General features: G+C 41.8%; 2 protein-coding genes across 2 annotated transcripts in view; both read right to left on the bottom strand.

The window, feature by feature from the left end:
- Positions 1-25,061, bottom strand: part of LOC125715089 (general transcription factor II-I repeat domain-containing protein 2-like) — a 121,213-nt gene that overhangs the window by 53,383 nt on the left and 42,769 nt on the right. The gene's annotated exons all lie outside the window — the stretch shown is intronic.
- LOC125715013 (T-box transcription factor T-like) lies at positions 9,980-12,683 on the bottom strand. Its single transcript, XM_048986204.1, has 4 exons — positions 12,088-12,683; positions 11,482-11,658; positions 10,599-10,731; positions 9,980-10,286 (listed from the first exon to the last, which is right to left on the bottom strand). The coding sequence occupies exons 1-4, from the start codon at positions 12,209-12,211 to the stop codon at positions 10,265-10,267; spliced, it is 456 nt and encodes a 151-aa protein (XP_048842161.1). The 5' UTR covers positions 12,212-12,683; the 3' UTR covers positions 9,980-10,264.

The raw sequence follows: 25,061 nt of genomic DNA, 5'->3' as shown, positions 1-25,061 counted from the left end.
TTAAGTTTCTGATTTAAAACTAGACAATTACTTTTGTCACGATCACTAGCGAGCAGAATGGCGATCGTGTGGGTGCGGCGAGCAAGCAGCAGGCACACAGGCAAATACGGGGCAAAACTGGGGTTTATTACCGAAATGGGGGTAGGAGACGCTACACCACACCATAAGCACAACAAACTACAATGACGGACAGGGGAAACGAGTCAGACCAGGACTTAAATACACAGAGACTAATCAAAGTAAGCGGACAAAGCTGGAGAAGATCAGGGAGGTACACGTGGGTAATCAGGGGGCGTGGCACACACGAGGAGCGGACGCGCCGGGCATGACAACTTTCTTGCACTGGTTGCATTATAATTATTTGCTCTAGTGGGTATCTGTATCACCTAGCAAATTAACTTGTACCAACAAAAAAGGAAACTTTTATTTTGGAGGCAAGGAAGAGTGGCAGTGTCTGGCACGCATGTGTGAAAACCGGGAAGAAGGCACTGGGAAGATGGCGACTCAGTTGAAAATAGAAGCTTTATTTGCTTAACTTAAAAGGTGTGTATGTTTTTATATTAACACTCCTAACTGAACTGTTTGGGAGCAATTATTTAAGTAGTCCATCATCCATCTGCAGATGTTAAACTTTAAATATTGTAACTATTTTTACAAAATCTAATAAGCAAAGAAAGCATAATATACAGTAGGTTTCTCTTGTCCAGTGCATTTCTTCATTGTTAATAAACCAGTCCGGGGAAGTGTTTATGGAATAAAACCAGCCCGTGGTGGCAAAAAGGTTGGGGACCACTGCTCTACAGATACCTATGCAAAACAATCATTAAACTTATTAACTATATGAATTTCATTTTAAATAATAAGACTCTCATTACAATCTTGCAAATTAGGAGTCCGGATAGGCTCATAATATACAGTAGGTTTCTCTTGTTCTGTGCATCTCTTCATTGCTAATAAGCAGTGCATATTGAATTGATAAAGGATTCAGTCTATTACAGAAGTAACGCAATGTACACCTATTTAGTATCCTATACTCTTCATATGTAAAGTATAAATGATGAATATTGGTTACTTGTCAGCTATGTTGATTTTTAAGACCAGCACATAAGATTAAAAATGTTCCTCCTTAAACAAACCTAGAGAAGGTCTTCACTTCCTTCATGTTAATTTTGCGTCCATAAATGATATGTTGACTGATTTCCTTCTGTGCACAATCGATGATGGTTCCAGCCATCCATCCATTCCATTCCAGCTTCTGGACATGAGGAAGAAAGCTCCAGTGCAGTGCATACATGTAGATCTCTTCCTCTGAATTGAGCTGGTCTGTCCTGTCCAGGTTGCAGAACATTGTATAGAAAAGGTCCAGCACTCCTCCAAAGACATCTCCACAGTCTCTTTATTCTAAATAAGTAGAGGAAAACAAGAAAAATATAGACAAGTTGTTGCTGAGGTTGTGTGGTTATCAATGAAAGATAGACAGAAAAGGATAAAACCTGCCACCAAATTAGATTTCCTACAACATTTCATGTTCGTAGCTTTTAATACCAGTGAGAGACCACACTAAATACAGAATGAATCTGTATATATTGCTTGTAAAACATTTTTGGTCAAGCTATAGTTTCAGTCGGTTCATATCTAAAAGTAATGAAGATATTATACATTTTTTTTCAAAGTTGTATTGCCTCTGGCTGTGCGTGCTGCTGCCAGTAAGATGGGAATTCCTGTTCAGGCCTCTGGTCGACACCATGAAGCGTGCAACTTCAATATTTTCTTTGCCCAAGTCAGACCTTTCTCATGAGGGCTCCTCGTAGATGCTGCTTCATGATCATCACCGTTTAGGCTTCGTTATTCCTTGCAGCATTAAGGTAAACAATAAGATGACTAAAGCCATAGATTCCTCCATAGACAACAATTTGCCATCTGTAATATGCAAAATTATAACCAAACTGCATCTGCTTATGTAGAGGTCTTAAGCTTCTCCAGTTTAAACAATAGTATGCAAGCATGTGTTACATGTAGGACTGGGCGATATGGGAAAAATCTCTCGATATTTTTTTATCAGCCAATATTGATATATATCACGATATGATTCAAATCACTGTCAAACCACCTTTTTATTGTATGTTTATATTTGTAGCATCACCATTTAAACTGTTAAAAAATATATAATTTTTTATATGGACACAAGCATTGTGCTAATTTAGTTTAAGTTCTTTCTTTGTATTATTTGTTTTTAAACTATTTACCTTTTCTAAATGACCTGATTTGAGTATCCTTTTTTATTTCTTAAATCAATTTTTTAGTAATTTTTTAGTTTAATATCATATCTATCTATCTATCTATCTATCTATCTATCTATCTATCTATCTATCTATCTATCTATCTATCTAGTATATATATACATTTTCTATATATACACACACACTCACATATATGTACACTGTGCATGTGTGTGTGTGTGTGTGTGTGTATATATATATATATATATATATATATATATATATCCATCCATCCATTTTCCAAACTGCTTATCCTACTGGGTCACGGGGGGTCCGGAGCCTATCCTGGAAGCAATGGGCACGAGGCAGGGATCAACCCAGGATGGGGGCCAGCCCGTCGCAGGGCACACTCACACACCATTCACTCACACATGCACTCCTACGGGCAATTTAGCAACTCCAGTTAGCTGACATATGTCCCAGGTTTCGCTGTCTTTGAACGCAGTAATTCACTGTAACAGAAAACGCAGATCCGACTGTACCATAAAGTCTTCTACGACAGTCCTTCACGACATGAGACCTATCAAGCAGCAACATGTCGTCTTTCCGAGTGCGCATGGGTACGCATTCTTGGAACAGAATGACTTAAGACAGATCGTGCAGCACTGTCAGTACCCTTTGCGTGCTGGCTGCACAATCTGTCTTAAGTCATCTTGCTCTCGCGAGGTTTTTGTACCATGTGACATGGTGACATGTGGTGACATTTTGCAGTGCTAGACAAAAAAATCTAACCATGATGCATTGCATCAGGACCAGAATGCATTGCTTTAAGACAGGGCTGTAAGTGGCTGCATGAAGTTGAACGCACCCTATTTTTTTCTTGTTGCCAATAGCAACCTATGACCACACCTAAGATTGGTGACAGAGAACATTTGGAATCAACACCGGGGGCATTTCAGATTTCAGCACAGACGGTTTGATTGTTACACTCTGGCAATAGCATCAAGATAAGTGTTATTAGCCCAATAAATCATGAAAACGAGGTTTAACATTTTCTACATGAAGGGCAGGGAGATTATCAGTCAATGTGTATGATTTAGTGTTGTTTTGTGCTATAGTATAGGCTGAAACCTGTGATTATCATCAAAAACAAAATGCGGTAATCGTAAGTATTAACAGGAATGTTAAATCTGCATTTGCATGATTTCAGAAACTACTGAGAGGTATGAAGAGAAAGGATGACATCACTAGTTTCTTACACACAAAGAGGAGGGATCAGGGAGGAAAAGCAGACGTAGTTGCGGATGGCGAAAGAGGAGAAGGAGCAAGAAGAAGAAGATCAAGCTGAGCCAGGGCAAGAAGGTGAAACAGGTAAGCAGCAGAGGAAGTATGAATAGACATACACTCCAAAGCTGAGGTGCTTGGGAGGAGAGACTGTGAGTTCCCTGGATTTGATGTATTTTAACCATATATGGTACATGCAGTATTAGAGAATGTAACACCTGCAAATGTATAAAGAAACGGCTTTGATTTTGCCACCCCAACTGATTTCCATGCCACCCTCATGCCACCCTAAGAAAATTTCTCTAGATCCGCCCTTGTCGGTGAACAAGGGAATGTTACCTGGCTAACTAGCCCCAGGTAGCTTACATGCCCTCCCTTAGGCTGCTTTCCTCACACTGTTCAGTGAGTAAAAGTACTTTCAGCATGAGGAAGAGCAGACTCATAACTTTAACCCTGCAGCTAAGATAATTGCATATTACAGCTTAAATGTAGCTTGAATGTTTCCTGGTCAACATTAGACAGAGGAATACAAGCCAGCTAACCCCTAGTCAGTGCCCCCCCCCCCAGCAGAGACACCGGGTTGGTCTCATAAGCTCTTGATCTGAGCTTCTCCGAAGGGATGTTGAGGCACACTGTTGAGGCTCTTCAGGTGGTGGGCCGCCCTGAAGATGGGCCCCAGTCAGCAGGAGACAGCAGGTCCATCCAGAGCAGACTACAGAAGCAGAGATCAGGAAGAGGAATCCTTGAGATCCTGGGGTCCCCCACACATTATCAAGCAGCACGAAATGGCACTGAATAATAAACGTATATGTCTGACACACTTGTCCTTTTTTAATTACAAATACTATATTGGGAAAAGAAAAATAACCTCTTCCTTTTGAATGCAGATTGAAATATTGTTATTTACATCTAAAATGGAGTAATGGAAGCCCCTAATCTTGAGGTTTTAAGTAACTACTTCCATTAATATTATCTTCAGCAGATCAATTAGAACCAACTTCTATATTGGATTTATCTGTGTGTATGGAGCCACCATTTTCAGAGTTACTGTGTGTTATGTCTGCTGTACAGCCCTGATGTGGTAGCTGCTGAAATCATTCACTGGGGCTAAGCAGAAACAGCAGTGTACTCCAACACCTTAACCTCCAGAAAGAGCCATGCAGCTCAAAGCCACGCAGAGAAAGCGTTGCATCAAAGGAAGATCAAAATGCCTGATCGTCATGAGAATTTCCCCACAGGGATCAATAAAGTGTTATTATTATATTTCAGGCTTACCTGGATTAAAGGGCATGTTGTTAGTGTATAGTGCTTAGAATGTTTAATTACTCTTATTTTCTTAACTTACATAATAGATGAGCCATCATATCCTTAATGTGTATTGATATATGCAAAGGGAGGAGAAGGGAACAGACCCAAGATGCAGAGTAAGAGCTAATGTTGAGTAAAATAGCATTAGAGAAATAAAATTTACAATAAATTCATGGTTTTTGTCCATGGTTAACCAAAATCTTTTGGTTATATATGACCCAATCCACCAGATTAAATTATACCACAAGTAAGTGTTACGCGTAGTTAGGAAATGATCTGCTGCTAGAACTAAAAGTTAGTCTTCATGTACAAACGTCTATGAACTGTGGTTTTCGTAGGTATTACATGCTTATACCCAGATACACTATATGGATAAATGTTTTGGGACACAGGAGCCAGGCCATGTCCAACATTAATGCCTGACCTCACAAATGCTCTTCTGGATGAATGGGAAAAAAATCCCACAGACACCCTCCAAAATCTTGTGGTCAGCCTTTCAGGAACATTGGCAGCTGTTATAGCTGCAAGGGGGGACCAACTCCACATTGATGCCTAAGGATTTCATAGAATTTCCTGTAGGTATTGTGGCCAGATGTCCCAGTACTTTTGTCCATAGAGTGTAGCTGGAAGACTCAGGTTAGGCTCAGCTGATGTGCTGCAGTGTCGGCTTAGTTTGCAGTGGCTTACAGGAGTTGTGCCAAGTGCGGCTTATGCACGGCAATCAGGGTGTTGGCAAAAAGTAAGAGGAACGATTCATTTATGCTACCATTGGCCCAGTTACGCTCAGGCCTATGGTTGCATATCATAAGGCAACCGGTAAGGGTCCATGAACTAAGTTTTCCCGTTTTACAACAACTCTGTACATAAATAAGGAGCCTACCGTCCATTTTTGTGTCAATAACATATTTATTCACATTATGATTTTTTATGATGAGGTGTTAAATAAGCTGGCTCCAATTTAGAATAGTGTTCTGTTTTTCAAATATTATGTATAAAATAATAAATTATGTCAATTTTATTAACATATTAAGATGTTTTGTTATCATATTTATGATATTTACACTGTAAAAATATCCATGCTCTTACAAGACAAAGTACTGTATTTTGATTATACTAAGTATGGCGTCAAATTAGTGCCAAAAGCCGTGCGCATAAAAACCAGCCGCGCATGCGCTCGCGAGCAGAAAATCCATGCTCTCTACGCGCTCGCGATTGCACAGCACTCGCTCGCTCGCTCGCTCGGCGTTAAATTAGTGCCAAAAGTCGAACCACGCGCGTGTGTGCGCTCGCGTGCTGAAAACCCATCCCCTCTACGCGCGCGTTCGCTGGACCCTATCTACGCGCTCGTGTCTGCTCAGCGCTCGCTCGCTAGACAGGAAGAATTTTGACACTTTGGAGGCGGGAACAGTGGCTAATGGCTCCGCTTCTTTGATTGTTTTTTTTTTAAATATTGACTACTATTTGCTATTTGCTTTGGTAGAAGATAAAGATAATTGACCAATGGATGTGGGATTCACACTGTCATGATGTCGGAGCAAGTAAGTCTTACACTTCACATGTTCACATGTTTTAGAGATTCTGTTTTCATATTCCACGTTAAGGATTGGAATCGCGTGTGTCTTAATTAAAGCAGAGCTTGAAATTCAATGCGGTATAGCTGGTATCTCGTGCAATATTATTTATTCACAGTCTGCTATCATAATTTGGGAATTTCCCGCTTCGTCTTACTGTATATAAAAGAATAGGCCAATGTACGGTAAATTGCATTGTGAATAACATTTCTTAATACAACATCACAAAGCCAATTTAATAAATTCAAATCCTGGGAAGAGCGCTCCTCAGATATTAGTTCTCGGGTTAGTGTTAACAGACTATAGGCGAAACCACCTTAAGTGCTATCTGTTAATGTTTATTAAATTAGCATTAGAATGGAGAGGTTTTTAATATCTTTTGTCCTTGTACCTGCTAAATACACTCATTATTAGGCCACTTAAAAAAAATTGGTTCTCGTCCTTTTTTTTGGAGGGGGTGGGTCGGGCGGGAGGGATTATTTATTTATTTATTTATTTTTACAAATTTTAATTGTTTGAACTTTCAAATATGTAAGAAAATACATATTTGAAAATACATACAGAAGAGAGCAGACCTACTTAGTACGCCTCCTCAGTTCTTCCAGTTTGTTGCGTTTCAAATATATTAAATGTAAGAAAACACAAGAATGTAAATGTATCTCATAAATGCCTTCCCAACTATGGATTTGGATACTTTATGCTGATGTTTCATGTGAATATAAAAATGATACTATTTGAAACCAATATTCTGTTTGTCATTCCCATTCTAAATGAACAACCAAGATTTTAAAATATATATCTAGAAAGAAAGTGTATTAAAACATCTTAAAACACGAGGAATTTACAAAATACAGGAACCTGAATGGTTGAACAAGGAAATGCAACTCTACAAACAAGTACTTAAGAACATGTACCACATAACTTCCCCAGATTTAAATCTTTGCACCAGCCCATCTCAGGTAGAGTCAAATTTAGGTTCATTAAACCATTCCAAGACTAGGATTACACAATGTGGATCAATCGTTGATGTGGAATGCGCGGGAAATTCAAATTTCGTCATTCTGGGGCATTTTCCATGTGATTTTTACGAAGAAAAAAAGAATTAATTCGGGTTGGAGGCATTTCAGTGGGTCGGGCGGGGACGAGAACCAATTTTTTTTTTTTAAGTGGCCTTAAAGCCATAAAGTTGTCTGCCTGCTACATTGGAATCTCCACTGAGTGTTTTTGGTGGATTTTATTTAACTTTATATAAAATGTATCATCATACATGAACAAGCACCTCACAAAACAAAAACATTTCATTTTCATAATTAAAACTTTTGAATGGTAGGCCTAGTGTGTTGATCAGAGACAAGATCTTGACACCTCATTAACTATAATTTGTTCTGTGAACAGCTCAGATACCACCTTCTCGAAAGTCTTCTGCATAAAATAGAAATGGGATTCAGCGCGACTCCACTAAATTTGGATTACCTGGAGTTCCTTTGTCATCAGGAGCTGTATCTTCTGCAGGCCCTGTCTAATCACATTGAAGTACCTCCTGCTATCACCCTGGCTTTGCAAGAGCTCTTTGACCTTGTGAGGGCACATCTGGAACGTCCAGCCCCATGTGTCACACAAGAAGTCACTGCCACCAAAGGACGACCCAAGATTTTGATTGAAGAACAACGTTTGAAAGAAATGCTCCATACACAACTTGCTGTGCCTTGCATAGCCACACTGATGGGTGTTTCAAGGAGAACAATCTTAAGAAGAATGAAAGAGTATGAGCTCTGTGTTAGGGACAAATATAATTCCATCCGTGGTGAGGAACTTGACAATTTGGTTTCTTCTGTCAAGAATGATCTACCAAATGCAGGCTACAAGATGGTCAGAGGGAGGCTGCAGTCAATGGGCTACAGGGTTCGGTGGAGAAGAGTTGCAGCCTCCATGCATAGGGTTGATTCCATGGGCATCATATCAAGGTTGTCAAGTCTTGGCTGTGTTGTACGCAGAATGTACTCTGTACCAGCGCCCTTGTCTCTGGTACAACGTGGACACAAACCACAAGTTGATCCGGTTTGTATTAACAGCAAATTCATTTGAAGTTTGTTCATCTACAGCCCTGGGTGGATTGGTGTGAGGTGGTGGTGGGGCTTTGGAGAAGATTTCCTGCCGATCAACACTGGCAGCTTATATCTATGTGTCATGGAGGTCTCGGGACTCACAGATATTCAGAGACATGTGGATAGTTTACCAGTGTTTTTCAGCAGGAAATAGTTATTACTACAAATTGTCACCCCCCCCACAGAAACTGGATCTGGCTATAGTGGGAAAATCTTTGTTTTTTTATTATTTGTGAGAACTTGACAGCCCTTAAATTGCTTTCAGCAAAGTAAACAAAACTTGGAAAAAATATATGCTCATTCACCAGCAGTTTCTAATCTGGGGTCTAAAGTGGTCAGGCTTGCAAGTGTATTTGGTTATTTGTCTATCCTAGCCTGTTGCAGTGTATATTTCCTGTATATTTTGCATATAAAAATGTTGTATGTTATGTCAGTGCTTAATATTATCATGTAGTCTTCATGAACTTTGTTTTAACCCGACTTAATGGCTTTCTTCATCTTGGCCAGGGACTGCATTTGAAAAGTAGCCACTTGACTAAAACTGGCACGTTTTCAGAAATGCCAGCAACAATAGTGATAATGAACACCCCTCTAACTGACTCTCAGTTGGTTTAGAAAAAAAGACTTTTAAGAGAAAAGAAAGCCTTCCTTTGGTTTTGCATTTTTCTCTTTTTTGTTAGCTGTGCACATCATATCAGAAGAATACATCACAATTAAATTAGTTAAGAAATAACAGACTACGTATATACAATATTAAGGTGATAACAACAACCCTCACTGTCTCTTGGTGCTGGTTCAGACAGGGCATTCTGCAGCAGGGACACCACCCGTAAATCTCCCTATCACAACAGCCCACACAACAGAATAACATTAGCGTTTGATTCAGTAGGGCTAGTCCGGGTCTGGAAAGCAGTTGGGCCAGATTTTCAAACCAAGAAATTTAGCTGGGCCAGACATTTTCAGCGGCCCAGTAAGCAGCAGGTAATGGCATTTTAAACAAACACAAATCAAGGTACATTATTTTAAAAAGATACAACTGAACAGAATCTGAGAGCAATATTTTTTTTCCACTTCTGCAATAAGAAAAATATTTTGGTCGTATCTGACCTAGACACATCTCAAAGTGCATAAAAAGAAAAATTGGGGAAAAAAAGGGAAAAACTGGCTATAATCATCATCCGCTTATACTGTAGTGATCCATTTCACCCACACAGGCATGATCACCATAAGCGGTTTCCACATTATTGTCGAGGTGACTATTCACTTTACCTCTGCTTTCTCCGACATCTTCCTGATTCTGCCGCCAACAAGGGGCTCATAGGGTGGAGACTGAGGGTGTTAAACAGACCAATCTTACTTTTGTCCCTGAATGCAACAAATAATGTTGTATTTATCTGTCAAAAGTCCAGCACCAAGAAAAGCAACAGAGCGATGATAGAAACTGCAATAATAATGGAAGTGCGCCGCCCTACAGGGAAGGAGGAGTGATGGGAGTCCAGGTGGTGGCTAAGCGTGCGTGGGGAGAGGCGTCGTACTGTGAGGCTTTATGAACTTCCGATGGGGCAGTGCTGTCATACAGGGGGGAGCCTTAGAGGGGCACTGTGGCCGCGTGCGAGAGCCCTGGGTAATGAGTGGTAGAGCTGCGCAGGAACTGAGAGCCCAAGCTGTTGTACATTCCACTGGACTGGGAAACTGGAGTGAGCGAGGAGGAGCTCATTGACCACAAACCGGGATACTGGCTGTGTGTGAGCAATGGGGTGGAGATTAAGGAAAGACGTTAAATCAGCATGCAGTGTTGCCTGGAAAAAACAACAAATAGTGTCACTGTACTAAAACAATATCAAAATAATGCCTATTTTTTATTCATTTTACTTGTAGAGTGCAAAGTACAAAGGAAAACAAAGAGTAACTATGCTGAAATAAATCAAAGCATGTCCCAGAATGCAGTGATGGGCCTGAATGGATCAGGACAGAAGAAGGTAAAAGACCTGTTAACGAGGTGAGACGATGCAGACACAGGCCGGGATGTGGGTATAGGCGAGAACAAGAGGGAAGACGGGGGCCCAAGACTCAGCATGGGGGCAGGTGGGGGAGGGGAGGCACGGGCTCACCTGGAGCTGCTCCCGGAGGTGCCGCTATGACTCATGGGTAACATGCCGGAATGGGACGGCACCTGTAGGCTGGACCAGTTGTCATGGGACGGCAACATGGACAGACAGGTAGACGAGGTGTCTGAATAAGCAGCTGCAAGTATAAAACAATAAATGAAGCAGGTATGTGGTGGGCAGTGTCCTTAATATGGTCAGTACAGAAAAGGCATGTCATCATGTTATGTATATACTACCTCCAGTTACTTAATGCCTAACTTTAATACATTGATTGATTTGTTCACTGCTGTAGCCTGTGTCAACTTTCCTTTCAGACAGATGTAAAGTCCTTTCTGTTTTTGTTCTGCTGAGTTTCTTTTGAACAGCATATGGCTGAATTCTGTTAAACCTCAGACTGAAGAGAATTGTGTTAATTGAAAAGCAAATATCAAAAACTCAGTCCGCAGGAATGTTTTTCAGAAGATTTCTGTGGACTTTTGGAAATTTCACGAAATTCCATCGCTCGATTACATAAACACTGAGTGAGATTTCATTGCCATTACTGCAACGTATGAAGAGGATTATGACTTATTACTTTAGGTTATCGGACTGAGTGAGTTTTGGAAATTTGCTCTTCAATCGATAACTGAAGCAGGGCTGCGAATGCAGAGGTTATATACGTCGCATATCAACAGAACTGTATGTGTATGTCTTGTCTTAATTATTTTGATTAAATGTCTGACTATTCCCAGTATGTGTGGACATACTTGGCCAAATAAAGCTGATTCTGATTCAGTCAGAGGGTAATCGTCGGTGTGCTGTACTATCGTGGTGACCCACAGAGAAAGCTTAGGACCATGATTTCAGTGTGCGCTTGTGTGAGGGGATAGGCAGGGCGGCTGCTCACTGGGTGATGCACTCCTGTGGGTATAGGGGCTGGGATAGGGTGCGGAGCGGTTACTCCTCAAGGAGGAGTAACGGTCACAGCTGTGGGGGGAGGAGAGGGAGAGGGTGCTCCCAAACTGGGGGTGTGGGTTTGATGAAGAGCAGAGAGACCCTGAGCCTGGGATGAACCAGCTGCCTACTGAAACGAAAGCGGATAAAGACAGAAACTAGAACCTCAAACTAAACAACACAAACAACAATATCAAGTTATATTCAATCATTGAACAGTTATATACTTAATCTAAACAATAGTAATAAATATCGCTCCGGGCAATTTAGCAACTCCAATTAGCCTCAGCATGTTTTTGGACTATGGGGGGAAACCGGAGTACCCGGAGGAAACCCCACAACGACATGGGGAGAACATGCAAACTCCACACCCATGTGACCCAGGCGGAAACTCGAACCCGGGTCCCAGAGGTGTGAGGCAACAGTGCTATCCACTGCACCACCATGCCACCCCCTGCTATTTCATTGTATAAAAAGAAACTTACTGTACTGTACAATAAAGTATTTCAGGATGCTGTGGACTGTGTTTGTGGGTGAGCTGCAGCTGCATGTTCCTTACATTTTTTTATCAACACCAGCACCGTGAGGTTTGGCCTGGACTGGGTCCTGTCCTGCATGGTTGAAGGCATGTTGACTGATGGTGTGTTCTGTTGGATCCCACAGAAAGGAAATGGGAATCCCATTTGGATCAGATGCTGACAGTTGGAAAAAAATCTTATGTCTGTGTGTTATGAAGGAATATCAATAAATGTTTCTGAAAGGGGATGACTCATTTGGTAATTATTTACGGCTTATGTTATGGCTGCCAATGTACAGTCTTTACTGAAGTCTGACTTCTTTCGAATCACCTTTAACATAGATTGGACACTCTCTATGCAATGTGCAATGTGCAATACTTATATAGATGGTAAATGTTTACCTGCTTGCACAGATGGTTAATTATTTTTTTCTTATTTCTTGCTGCCATCTCGTGGCCAAAAGTAGGTACTGCAATTTCGTTTTTTTTTTACTCTTTATACTGCCGTCTTGTGGCAAAATGTGAATACTGCAGTTTGTAAACAATTAAATGATTTCTTCCCGAAATACAAAAATTATTTTCCCACAGTGTACTAGCAGCTTTGTGTGGCAATTGTTTATATTAAAAATACATTGGACCAAGTCAAACTATTTTAATGAAGACTTAACACCAAAAATGGGCAAAAAAAACCACAACCTGCTAGTAGACTGGGAAAATAATTTTAAAATTTTCTTGCTGCCATCTCGTGGCCTAAAGTAGGTACTGCAATTTCGGGAAGAAATCATTTAATTGTTTTTAAACTGCAGTATTCAAATTTTGCCACAAGACGGCGGTATAAAGAGCGAAAAACATTATTTTACTAAACAAAAACAGTTTTTTTACGCAATAAAGCAATTTTAATATTGTTTCACTTTCCAAAAAAGTTTTCATCAATAATTACCATATAAAGCGGCCACAGGACCGTGGGAAAATCATCAATTTAATGTCAAAATTGCAATTATGGGGAAAAATGATAATCTGAATATTCTCATAAGGCCAGCAGAAGGTAGTATGTAAAATTAACAACTATTTTCCTTGTACTGGTTTGTAATTCTGCTAAGGCCCCATGGTATTAATAATTTGCCCCATCTTGCTCTCCATAAAGGCAAGAACGAGCTTGGGGGTCACAGTGAAGAGACTGCTACCTTGAGGCCCCCAGGGTTTTCAGGTCTTGTTCAAAAGCCTGTGGATATGTGGCTATTCTGCCAATTCCGAGCACGAACCGTCGACCTTCTGATCACAGCCACAGAGTCTTAGTCTGCTGAGCTACACACTCATTATATGTATTTCACTCTTCTGACCCTTATTCTTAAGTTGTTGTAGTGTTTCCATCATATGTAAGAGGGCCTGCCCATCAGAGTAATGTACATCCTGTGACATGTATTGACTATCAAGAGAAACTGAAACATGGTGTATTAGGCTGTCAATGAGTACTGGACTAGGGCGAAAATCTGTCTGATAATCTATCTATTAACTGGAAGAGTACAAACTGGAGACAGATCCCCTAATACAGAGGGATTAACGTCTGTGCCACATCCAGAACCATTCAGTGTAGGAGTCTGGTGGTTCTACTGGATACTGACAAGTACCCAGCCCCTTTGTTCCCTCTGATAATCATCAGTCCTCCTCTGAATGCCTTCACCACTCTATTCCTGAATAGGTACACATTTAAATATGCTAGCAAGATCAAGGTATTGGGATAACCGCTGTTCAGAGAATTGCAGTGAAAACCATCATACACAGCGGCCCTTTCTGGATAAGATTACCTCCCTCTGATCTAACGGGTAAAAATCAAAGCAAGGTGCATTGCAATGTCTGACACCCAGCACACTACAGCATATAAAATACAGGTATCCATCGACGTCCGGATTTGGAACCAGGACCACTTGTTGCAAGTCAATTTGGGCGTATCTCATGTTATACGAGAGAGGCAAGACATTAAGGACAGTATACACAGCACTGAAATAATAATGTACATATTAAACCACAGCACTTAATAAACAGATACTGCACTTACATTTCACAAAAAAAAAATAAAGCACAGATTGCACTAAGAAATCAAAAGATGCATGTGCTAGCAAACAGTGGGAGCTGAGGAAGAAGCAGTGGTGAAATACTTTATTGTACAGTACAGTAAGTTTCTTTTTATACAATGAAATAGCATACAGGGGGCGGCATGGTGGTGCAGTGGTTAGCACTGTTGCCTCACACCTCTGGGACCCGGGTTCGAGTCTCCGACTGGGTCACGTGTGTGTGGAGTTTGCATGTTCTCCCCATGTCATCGTGGGGTTTCCTCCGGGTACTCCGGTTTCTCCCGCACAGTCCAAAAACATGCAGAGGCTAATTGGAGTTGCTAAATTGCCCGTAGGTGTGCATGTGTGAGTGAATGGTGTGTGAGTGTGCCCTGCGATGGGCTGGCCCCAAATCCTGGGGTGTTCCCTGCCTCGTGCCCATTGTTTCTGGGATAGGCTCCAAACCCCCCGCGACCCAGTAGGATTCCAGTGGTTTGGAAAATGGATGGATGGATATACATACAGTCGTACCTGCGGTTCATGAATGCTGCGGTCTTTTGGTTTGCGACAAAAAATGTTGTGGAAAATTATGCATTGATTCGCGCACAAAATTCGCTTGACGAATAGATTCCTGGACCAGATTCCTTTTTCATGCTAGTGTAGCACCGGCAGAGCGCATGTACCAGCATGCCCCGCTTTCAATTGTAAACAGAAAGATCAGAACAGGCAACCAACAAGCACCGAACCCAAATTCACAGATGCTGCACTGCAAGATGCACATGCAGTGGATGATTTACACACGCTAAAAACACGTGAGGATCAAACCGGGTATACACATGACATGGGCAAACAATAGGGAAATGCAACTATTAATATTAACAACAACAATAAAAGGAGTTAAATGACTGTTAATAAAGACAAAGGTGTGGATGCGGGTCTTCGCTGCAACTCCCTATTTAGATTACTGATTGGCTGAAGAGTCCTCACACCTGGGTGTGACCTACAGATTACCACAAAAACCTGCATACACACCGGCCCTTTGCGGATAAGATTGGACACCCTTGTGTAATTGTTATTCTAGAAAAAGTGACAGAGTAGGATTCGTTACAACAGGAGGGAATCTGCGCCAAGATTTTTCATTGGCTTGGCTGAAAAATATTTAAAATGTAATAAAAACAGTGATACTAATGAGTAATATAACAGTGAAAGTATGAGCCCAGGAAATATTTATTATTATTTTTTTAATTTTAATTACATTTTTATTACATTGAAAATGAAAGTGAAATGTAATTACAAGAGTCTGCAAAATTAAAGCCGCCGCTCCACCTTCTGGTCATTGAAAGGTACTACTCTCCCCACAGGAAATGCCTACTGTGTGCCTTTCGTGACTTGGCAAATGAAGAAATGCATTTAGTTGTTCCAAAGGCATTGCATAATTACACAGAATCGATTTCACCCACAAAATTACTTTCTTTCATTCATGAAATGCATTTTGTCCAGAAAATGACATTCTTCCATTTAGTTCCGGTCTGTTTCAAAGGAGATGCTGGAACAGTTACGTAAGCTACATTCGGAATTTAAATCATAATGTTGTCAGATGTTCATCTCAGAGCGACATTTTCCACAGCAAGGATTATCTATGAATCTGTATAATTTACGTTTTGTTTTAAACTTGTCAGCAAATCAGTACTCAGAATGTTTTCCCGCCTTGCAAGATCAGCACAAATCATCATTTGGAACTTGTCCACCTCCATCCAGAACAATGCCAAGGTGGCAATGTTGGGTGCATCGGCCAGGACCCCTGGTGAGCCAGTTCTCCCTCTATGATATTATCTACACTCCCAGTGTTGCTGCTGACCTTAGCCACATTGAGACCAGGTCCCAGGTCACTGGCTACATCGGCCCAGATCAACTCGATGCTGCTCTGAAGGGGTGTGAAGTTGTGCTAATTCCTGCTGGAATGCACAGAAAGCCCAGAATGACTCACGATGATCTCTTTAACACCAACACCACCATCATGGCCACCCTGGCTGACGCCTGTGTCAGCAAGTGCCCTGAACCAACCCTGTAAACTCTGGATGGCATATGCAGGATTCACATTCTCTCTTCTGGATGCTATGAATGACAAAGAGGGGGTGTGGAGTGTGTGTTTCTGAGGTCTGAGGAAAGTGAAAATACTTCTCTACCCCTCTCCTCCTTAGGAGACATGGAATTGAGAAGAACCTGGGCCTTGGCGAGCTCTCCACCTTTGATGAGAAGCTGGTGACAGAGGCTTTGGGCTTGAAGTTGACGGCCTCCATCATGTAAGGGGAGGATTTAGTGCTGCTCAAGGGCAGCCCCACAAAAATGGACCGTGACAACCTGGAGCAAAAGTAAAAAGACAGTGCTTCTCACGCAGGCTTTTTGCAACATTTTCTCTGTTCTGCTTTTCTAGGATCTAAATATTCCTGGAATGATGGGAAAGAGCAGGATCTAGCTGTGGCTAACATCTACTGTGAATCCCACCTTTCAGTGTCCCAAAAGGGGAGAGGGCACAGGGCCAGTGTCCCACCCACCCTTCCCCTTGGTTCGCCCTCTCTTGCCTGGGCTGGGGCTCGGAGGAGGGGGGTGAGGGGCGCCTGCGGGTTGATGGTCCTGTGTCCCCAGTCTCGTCTCGTCTATCGCCTCCCCTGATGCACGCCTGGAGTGCGCGCCTTTGGGGGGGGGGGGGGTTCTGTCACGCCAAGCTCTTCCAATGCTTGTGTGTGCCACGCCCCCTCATTAACCGTGTGTGCTGCCCCGATTGTGATCACCTGTTTCCTGTTATTTTGGCTTGTCTTGTGTCTTCAAGTCTGTTTCCCCAGGTCTGTCATTGATGTTTGTACCTTGTGGTCCTTGTAGTTCATGCTTTCCCCGTCTTTTGAATCAAAGGCTGCCCGACTCGTGATTCCCCGCTTCCTGCTTGCTCGCTCACCAAGGTGTCCCATTATATAGAATAACTGGATGATGCGCAGGCATGCAGAGTGGAGTTTCTGCCGAATTCAATTTACAGAGCTAAAAGCCACTTACCAGACAATCAGAAAATACCATTTGTTGTTTCCAAGTAAATTGCAAAATAAATTCCTGCCCTTCCTTGAATAAAAGTCCCGTTCATTGGGTGAAGGTGGCTACATTTGATTAACTGGTGGATTGTTATGGAAATGTAGCATGAAAGCAAGATTAAAGTAACCTAAATAGCATCTGAATTGTCGTACTGATTTCAGTCAGAAGTAGTGAGGTGATCTTGTTCTCAGAAAAGATGCAGGATGAGTCTTCAGAATTATCCTTTCTCCTGCAACTGGCCCACTGTGTCTCCAAGGCACAGTAATAATTATTTCAGTGTCCTATTTCTGTGTTGGAGATGTTCAAAACCCGAGACTTCAAGTTCCTATTCAGATCTGCACTCCACTATTCCTCTAACACTGGCTGTCCAAAAGTTTTCTTTGGACTTCTGTTGGGCTTCTGTCTGTACCAATGCATCTTAGTGACAGTGGAGTCTTGGTAGGATCAGTGAATGGTCACCATCTCTCCTTCACTCACTTCAGTTGCTACATTCTGACTCACTTGGCCTTCACAGAGCCCATGTGAGGAATGAGAGCCCGGTGTGATGTCAGGTCAACACAAGAACACTGGAGTTAAACGCAGCAGATAGCAGAGCCAGGTGGCCGCCAGCATGGTTCAGACTGAGGAGGAAGTGCCAGTAGGGACCTTCTCCGGTACCCTAAGCCCCTCCTCACTGCTGCACTGTTAGGGCCGCGATATACTTCATGCAAGGCGACGTATTCACAACACGCCTCACAAGCAACAGGACTCACACGCAACGCGAGCAATGTACTGACTTTACTTGCACGCGTAGATTACGTCTATCCACCAGGGGCAATGCCAGAAAATCGGCAAATTGGCTATTTCATTTCCGGTCTCACTTGTTTTGTATGATGTTGTGACATGAAATGAGGTACAGTCGCTGCCTCCACAGTGATTGAGTTGCACGTTTTTTAATACTGCTGCTGCATTCTTTGTATTCTAACCACTGCTCCACATCATACTCTGCTCTGCCACATATGATTTTGCTACCCCATGTTAAATGTTACAATGTATATTGTTAGATATCTCGTAGTAGTTAGTATTTTGTAATTATAGTTCATGTCCACCAGGGGGCCTAACCCTAACTCTTAACCTAACCACAAAACAATGTATACTAGTGTTATGGTGGACGATTGACATGGCACAACCTTATTGCTAATACTTAAAGTCAACTTTACATAATTAAAGCAACTATTATTAATAGTCAGGCATCTGGTCAGGTAAAGTTGGATTAGTACACGTAATAGGCCTAATCTATACCACAAGTGTGTCTGCTGGGGTGTGGCATGAGTAAATGGTGTCCTGTAGTTGTGTTCTGGGCATACAGCAGCTCTGGATATAACGGACTTTGGATATAACAGACTCTTGTGCCAGGTCCCTTGAAGTTCGTTATAATGGGATTTTAGTGTAGTTAAATATTGCGCACCTCATTACAGTATCTTTGTTACACATCTCCGCTCCCTCCCCCAACCCGGCTCGTAAGAGAGAAACAAGCTCAGGGCTGCCACTAATTCTGCGGGATGGTGAGTTGTATTTTTACGCACTTTGTTTTTAGTTGTTTCTATACCGGCAAATTAGACTCCGGACTCCTCATAATATACAGTAGGTTTCTCTTGTCCTGTGCATCTCTTCATTGCTAATAAGCAGTACATATTGAACTGATAAAGGATTCAGTCTATTACAGAAGTAAAGCGGTGTACACCCATTTAGTATCCTATAACTTCACATGTAAAGTATAAATGACGACTGTTAGTTACTTGTCAGCTATGTTGATTTTTAAGACCAGCACATAAGATTAAAATAGTTCCTCCTTAAACAAACCTGGAGAAGGTCTTCACTTCCTTCGTGTTAATTTTGCATCCATAAATGACGTGTTGACTGTTTTCCTGCTGTGCACAATCGATGATGGTTCCATCCATCCATCCATCCATTCCATTCCAGCCTCTGGACATGAGGATGAATGCTCCAGTGCACCGCTTATCCTTCTGGGTCACGGGGAGTCCGGAGCCTATCCCAGAAGCAATGGGCACGAGGCAGGGAACATCCCAGGATGGGGGGCCAGCCCTTCGTGGCACACTCACACACCATTCACTCACACGGGCAATTTAGCAACTCCAATCAGCCTCAGCATGTCTTTGGACTGTGGGGGGAAACCGGAGTATCCGGAGGAAACCCCACGGCGACATGGGGGGAACATGCAAACTCCACACACACGCGACCCAGGTGGAGACTCGAACCCCGGTCCCAGAGGTGTGAGGCAACAGTGCTAACCACTGCACCACCATGCCGCCCCTACATACATACACACGTAAATCATAATTCAACTTTGGAGGAATTTTTCAGCTTTTTCTACTTTTGGGGGGGGGGGTGAATAAACATTGACTTTCTCGCTGGCTTTGAATGCAGTAATTCGCTGTAACAGAAAACGCAGATCCGACTGTGCCATGAAGTCTTGTACGACAGTCCTTCACGACATGAGACCTATCAAGCAGCAACATGTCATCTTTCCGAGTGCGCATGGGTACGCATTCTTGGAACAGAATGACTTAAGACAGATCGTGCAGCACTGTCAGTACCCTTTGCGTGCTGGCTGCACAATCTGTCTTAAGTCATCTTGCTCTCGCGAGGTTTTTGTACCATGTGACATGGTGACATGTGGTGACATTTTGCAGTGCCGGAGAAAAAAATCTAACCATGATGCATTGCATCAGGACCAGAATGCATTGCTTTAAGACAGCGCTGTAAGTGGCTGCATGAAGTTGAACGCACCCTATTTTTTTCTTGTTGCCATTAGCAACCTATGACCACACCTAAGATTGGTGACAGAGAACATTTGGAATCAACACCGGGGGCATTTCATATTTCAACACAGACGGTTTGATTGTTACACTCTGGCAATGGCATCAAGATAAGTGTTATTAGCCCAATAAATCATGAAAACGAGGTTTAAAATTTTCTACATGAAGTGCAGGGAGATTATCAGTCAATGTGTATGATTTAGTGTTGTTTTATGCTACAGTATAGGCTGAAACCTGTGATTATCATCAAAAACAAAATGCGGTAATCGTAAGTATTAACAGGAATGTTAAATCTGCATTTGCATGATTTCAGAAACTACTGAGAGGTATGAAGAGAAAGGATGACATCACTAGTTTCTTACACACAAAGAGGAGGGATCAGGGAGGAAAAGCAGACGTAGTTGCGGATGGCGAAAGAGGAGAAGGAGCAAGAAGAAGAAGAAGATCAAGCTGAGCCAGGGCAAGAAGGTGAAACAGGTAAGCAGCAGAGGAAGTATGAATAGACATACACTCCAAAGCTGAGGTGCTAGGGAGGAGAGACTGTGAGTTCCCTGGATTTGATGTATTTTAACCATATATGGTACATGCAGTATTAGAGAATGTAACACCTGCAAATGTATAAAGAAACGGCTTTGATTTTGCCATCCCAACTGATTTCCATGCCACCCTCATGCCACCCTAAGAAAATTTCTCTAGATCCGCCCTTGTCGGTGAACAAGGGAATGTTACCTGGCTAACTAGCCCCAGGTAGCTTACATGCCCTCCCTTAGGCTGCTTTCCTCACACTGTTCAGTGAGTAAAAGTACTTTCAGCATGAGGAAGAGCAGACTCATAACTTTAACCCTGCAGCTAAGATAATTGCATATTACAGCTTAAATGCAGCTTGAATGTTTCCTGGTCAACATTAGACAGAGGAATACAAGCCAGCTAACCCCTAGTCAGTGCCCCCCCCCCCAGCAGAGACACCGGGTTGGTCTCATAAGCTCTTGATCTGAGCTTCTCCGAAGGGATGTTGAGGCACACTGTTGAGGCTCTTCAGGTGGTGGGCCGCCCTGAAGATGGGCCCCAGTCAGCAGGAGACAGCAGGTCCATCCAGAGCAGACTACAGAAGCAGGGATCAGGAAGAGGAATCCTTGAGATCCTGGGGTCCCCCACACATTATCAAGCAGCACAAAATGGCACTGAACAATAAACGTATATGTCTGACATACTTGTCCTTTTTTAATTACAAAAACTATATTGGGAAATAAAAAATAACCTCCTCCTTTTGCATGCAGATTGAAATATTGTTATTTACATCTAAAATGGAGTAATGGAAGCCCCTAATCTTGAGGTTTTAAGTAACTACTTCCATTAATATTACCTTCAGCAGACCAATTAGAACCAACTTCTATATTGGATTTATCCGTGTGTATGGAGCCACCATTTTCAGAGTTACTGTGCGTTATGTCTGTTGTACAGCCCTGATGTGGTAGCTGCTGAAATCATTCACTGGAGCCAAGCAGAAACAGCAGTGTACTCCAACACCTTAACCTCCAGAAAGAGCCATGCAGCTCAAAGCCACGCAGAGGAAGTTTCGCATCAAAGGAAGTTCAAAATGCCTGATCGTCATGAGAATTTCCCCACAGGGATCAATAAAGTGTTATTGTTATATTTCAGGCTTACCTGGATTAAAGGGCATGTTGTTAGTGTATAGTGCTTAGAATGTTTAATTACTCTTATTTTCTTAACTTGTATAATAGATGAGCCATCATATCCTTAATGTGTATTGATATATGCAAAGGGAGGAGAAGGGAACAGACCCAAGGTGCAGAGTAAGAGCTAATGTTGAGTAAAATAGCATTAGAGAAATAAATTTTAAATAAATTCATGGTTTATGTCCATGGTTAATGTTACATTAACTCTATCCAGTCTCCTAGCTGAATATGTTAAGCAGGATTTCAAGTGGGCTGGAAAGATCTGGAACAGGGTTCTGACGCCTTCGTTTAATAAATAAATATATCTTGATGCCAATTTCATACATAAAGTTTGTTTTCATTTGTTGCATCCTGGCCTTCCTTCCAGTTGATGCCATAAAGATCAGTATTTCCCACACAAAGACTTTGCTTGTAGGGCTCCAGACTGGGACAATTTATTCACATTTTGAGATCATTTTTGGAGACAGTGTCACTAAATTTTATAAGAAGGTACAGCAGTGCAACTTAACATTTGTTTGTTTTTGTCTGGAATACTGTTGCTTTTTTAAATACATTCAAAATATCTTATACCTGAGTGTGATATCTGAACGGTATCAAAACATAAGAACATAAGAACTATACAAACGGGAGGAGGCGATTCGGCCCATCAAGCTCGCTTGGGGAGAACTTAACTAATAGCTCAGAGTTGTTAAAATCTTATCTAACTCTGATTTAAAGGAACCCAAGGATTTAGCTTGCACTACATTATCAAGAAGACTATTCCATACTCTGAGTACGCACTGTGTAAAGAAGTGCTTCCTTAAATCCAGTTTGAAATGTTCTCCCGCTAATTTCCACCTATGGCCACGAGTTCATGAATTTGAACTAATGCTGAAGTAACTATTTGGTTAAACAGCATCCAAACCTGTTAGAATCTTATATACCTGGATCATGTCCCCCCTCAGTCTCCTTTGCTTGAGACTGAACAGATTTAGCTCAAGTAACCTTTCCTCGTATGGCATTCCTCTAAGACCAGGAATCATTTTTGTGGCCCTACGCTGCACCTTTTCTAAGGCCACAATGTCCTTTTTAAGATATGGTGACCAAACCTGCACACAATATTCTAGGTGAGGTCTCACCAGGGAATTGTATAATCTTAGCATTACCTCCCTTGACTTATACTCCACACACCTGGAGATATACCCCAACATCCTATTGGCCTTTTTTATTGCTTCCCCACACTGACGAGAATGGGACATGGAAGCAAAATTAGATATCGCCTAATACTATTAAATCTTTTGGTTATATATGACCCAATCCACCAGATTAAGTTATACCACAAGTAAGTGTTACGCGTAGTTAGGAAATTATCTGCTGCTAGAACTAAAAGTTAGTCTTCATGTACAAACATCTAAGAACTGTGGTTTTCGCAGGTATTACATGCTTATACCCAGATACACTATATGGACAAATGTTTTGGGACACAGGAGCCAGGCCATGTCCAACATTAATGCCTGACCTCACAAATGCTCTTCTGGATGAATGGAAAAAAAATCCCACAGACACCCTCCAAAATCTTGTGGTCAGCCTTTCAGGAACATTGGCAGCTGTTATAGCTGCAAGGGGGGACCAACTCCACATTGATGCCTAAGGATTTCATATAATTTCCTGTAGGTATTGTGGCCAGATGTCCCAGTACTTTTGTCCATAGAGTGTAGCTGGAAGACTCAGGTTAGGCTCGGCTGATGTGCTGCAGTGTCGGCTTAGTTAGCAGTGGCTTACAGGAGTTGTGCCAAGTGCGGCTTATGCACGGCAATCAGGGTGTTGGCAAAAAGTAAGAGGACCGATTCATTTATGCTACCATTGGCGCAGTTACGCTCAGGCCATGGTTGCATATCATAAGGCAACCGGTAAGGATCCATGAACTAAGTTTTCCCGTTTTACAACAACTCTGTACATAAATAAGGAGCCTACCGTCCATTTTTGTGTCAATAACATATTTATGCACATTATGATTTTTTATGATGAGGTGTTAAATAAGCTGGCTCCAATTTAGAATAGCTTTCTGTTTTTCAAATATTATGTATATAATAATAAATTATGTCAATTTTTATTAACATACTAAGATGTTTTGTTATATTCATGATATTTAAACTGTAAAAATATCCATGCTCATACAAGACAAAGTACTGTATTTTGATTATACTAAGAGTCCATATTATTGCAAATACAGGACTGTTATTTTTTCCCAACTTCGCATGCATTCTGGGTATTGCAAAAGCTGTTGGAGATCACGAGCCTGAAGACATTTTATGGTTTTACTGTGTCCGAACCTGCTGTCAGAAAGAGCATCACCTCTGGGGTAACATGTGTTTCTGTAGATTTATTCACATTATTAGTTGGTCATTAGATAATTACGGTGAACTCTGTTGTTCAATGTACAAAATTTAACTGTTAACCTAAAACTAGTTTTTATGTGGCAGTCAAATCTCGTTGCATAAATCAGTAAAATTTAATACAACACATTGACCGTGAGACATACACATTCCAACCAGCCCACACACTATACTCAGCGAAAGGAATAACGCCTACTAACGTGTCCCCTTATATAGAATTAGTGGATTGCGCAGGCACGCGGAGTGGAGCTTCCCGAATAAGGCTGAAGTTGGCTCCTTATTTGCAGCTCCTTACTCAGATTTTCCGATCCACCTTAAAATGCTGCGCAGCCGAATGCAATGACGCGATTGCGCCTGTAGAGGGGCTCATTTAGCGAGGGTTACATTCAGAACTTCATTTGGCTTTCGATTCCTATTAACTGAACACGATTATACTGACTTGTTGCCACTTTGAGGAAAGTATATATCTGGGCAGATTCAGTAATAGTATGTGTGTATTTTATCAGAAAATGAGACAAACGCAAACGTCTTTTCACTCTCAATCAGGCCCAGAAATATGCCCAATCAGGCAAATATGAACTTCTCAGTACACATCAGGTATGCTACTATATCGGAAAAGTGACATTGTCCTGACCCAGACTGATTTAATACTTTAAAGATCAGATGGAAACAAGGCATGTCATACTATAGCGCACAAAGGTGTGAATGAGAAGCCAGGTTTCCATGCCCATTTTAATACATTAAATCAGTCTGGGCCAGGACAATGTGACTTATTCTATATTGTGGATACCTGACGTGTACTGAGAAGTTCATATTTGCCTGGTCCAGAGAGGTTGAAGGTATTAAACATGCGCAATCGCGTCATTGCATTCGGCTGCGCAACATTTAAGATGGACCGGAGAATCGGAATAAGACGCTGCGAAAAATAAATATGACTGGTGCGTGAGTGTGTGTGGGCTGGCCCCCCATCCTGGGTTGTTCCCTGCCTCGTGC

The sequence above is a fragment of the Brienomyrus brachyistius genome, chromosome 19 (genome assembly GCF_023856365.1).
Source record: "Brienomyrus brachyistius isolate T26 chromosome 19, BBRACH_0.4, whole genome shotgun sequence".
Taxonomy (NCBI): Eukaryota; Metazoa; Chordata; class Actinopteri; order Osteoglossiformes; family Mormyridae; genus Brienomyrus; species Brienomyrus brachyistius.
The sequence above is the reverse complement of the archived record's forward strand: the minus strand, read 5'-3'. Positions and strand labels throughout refer to the sequence as shown.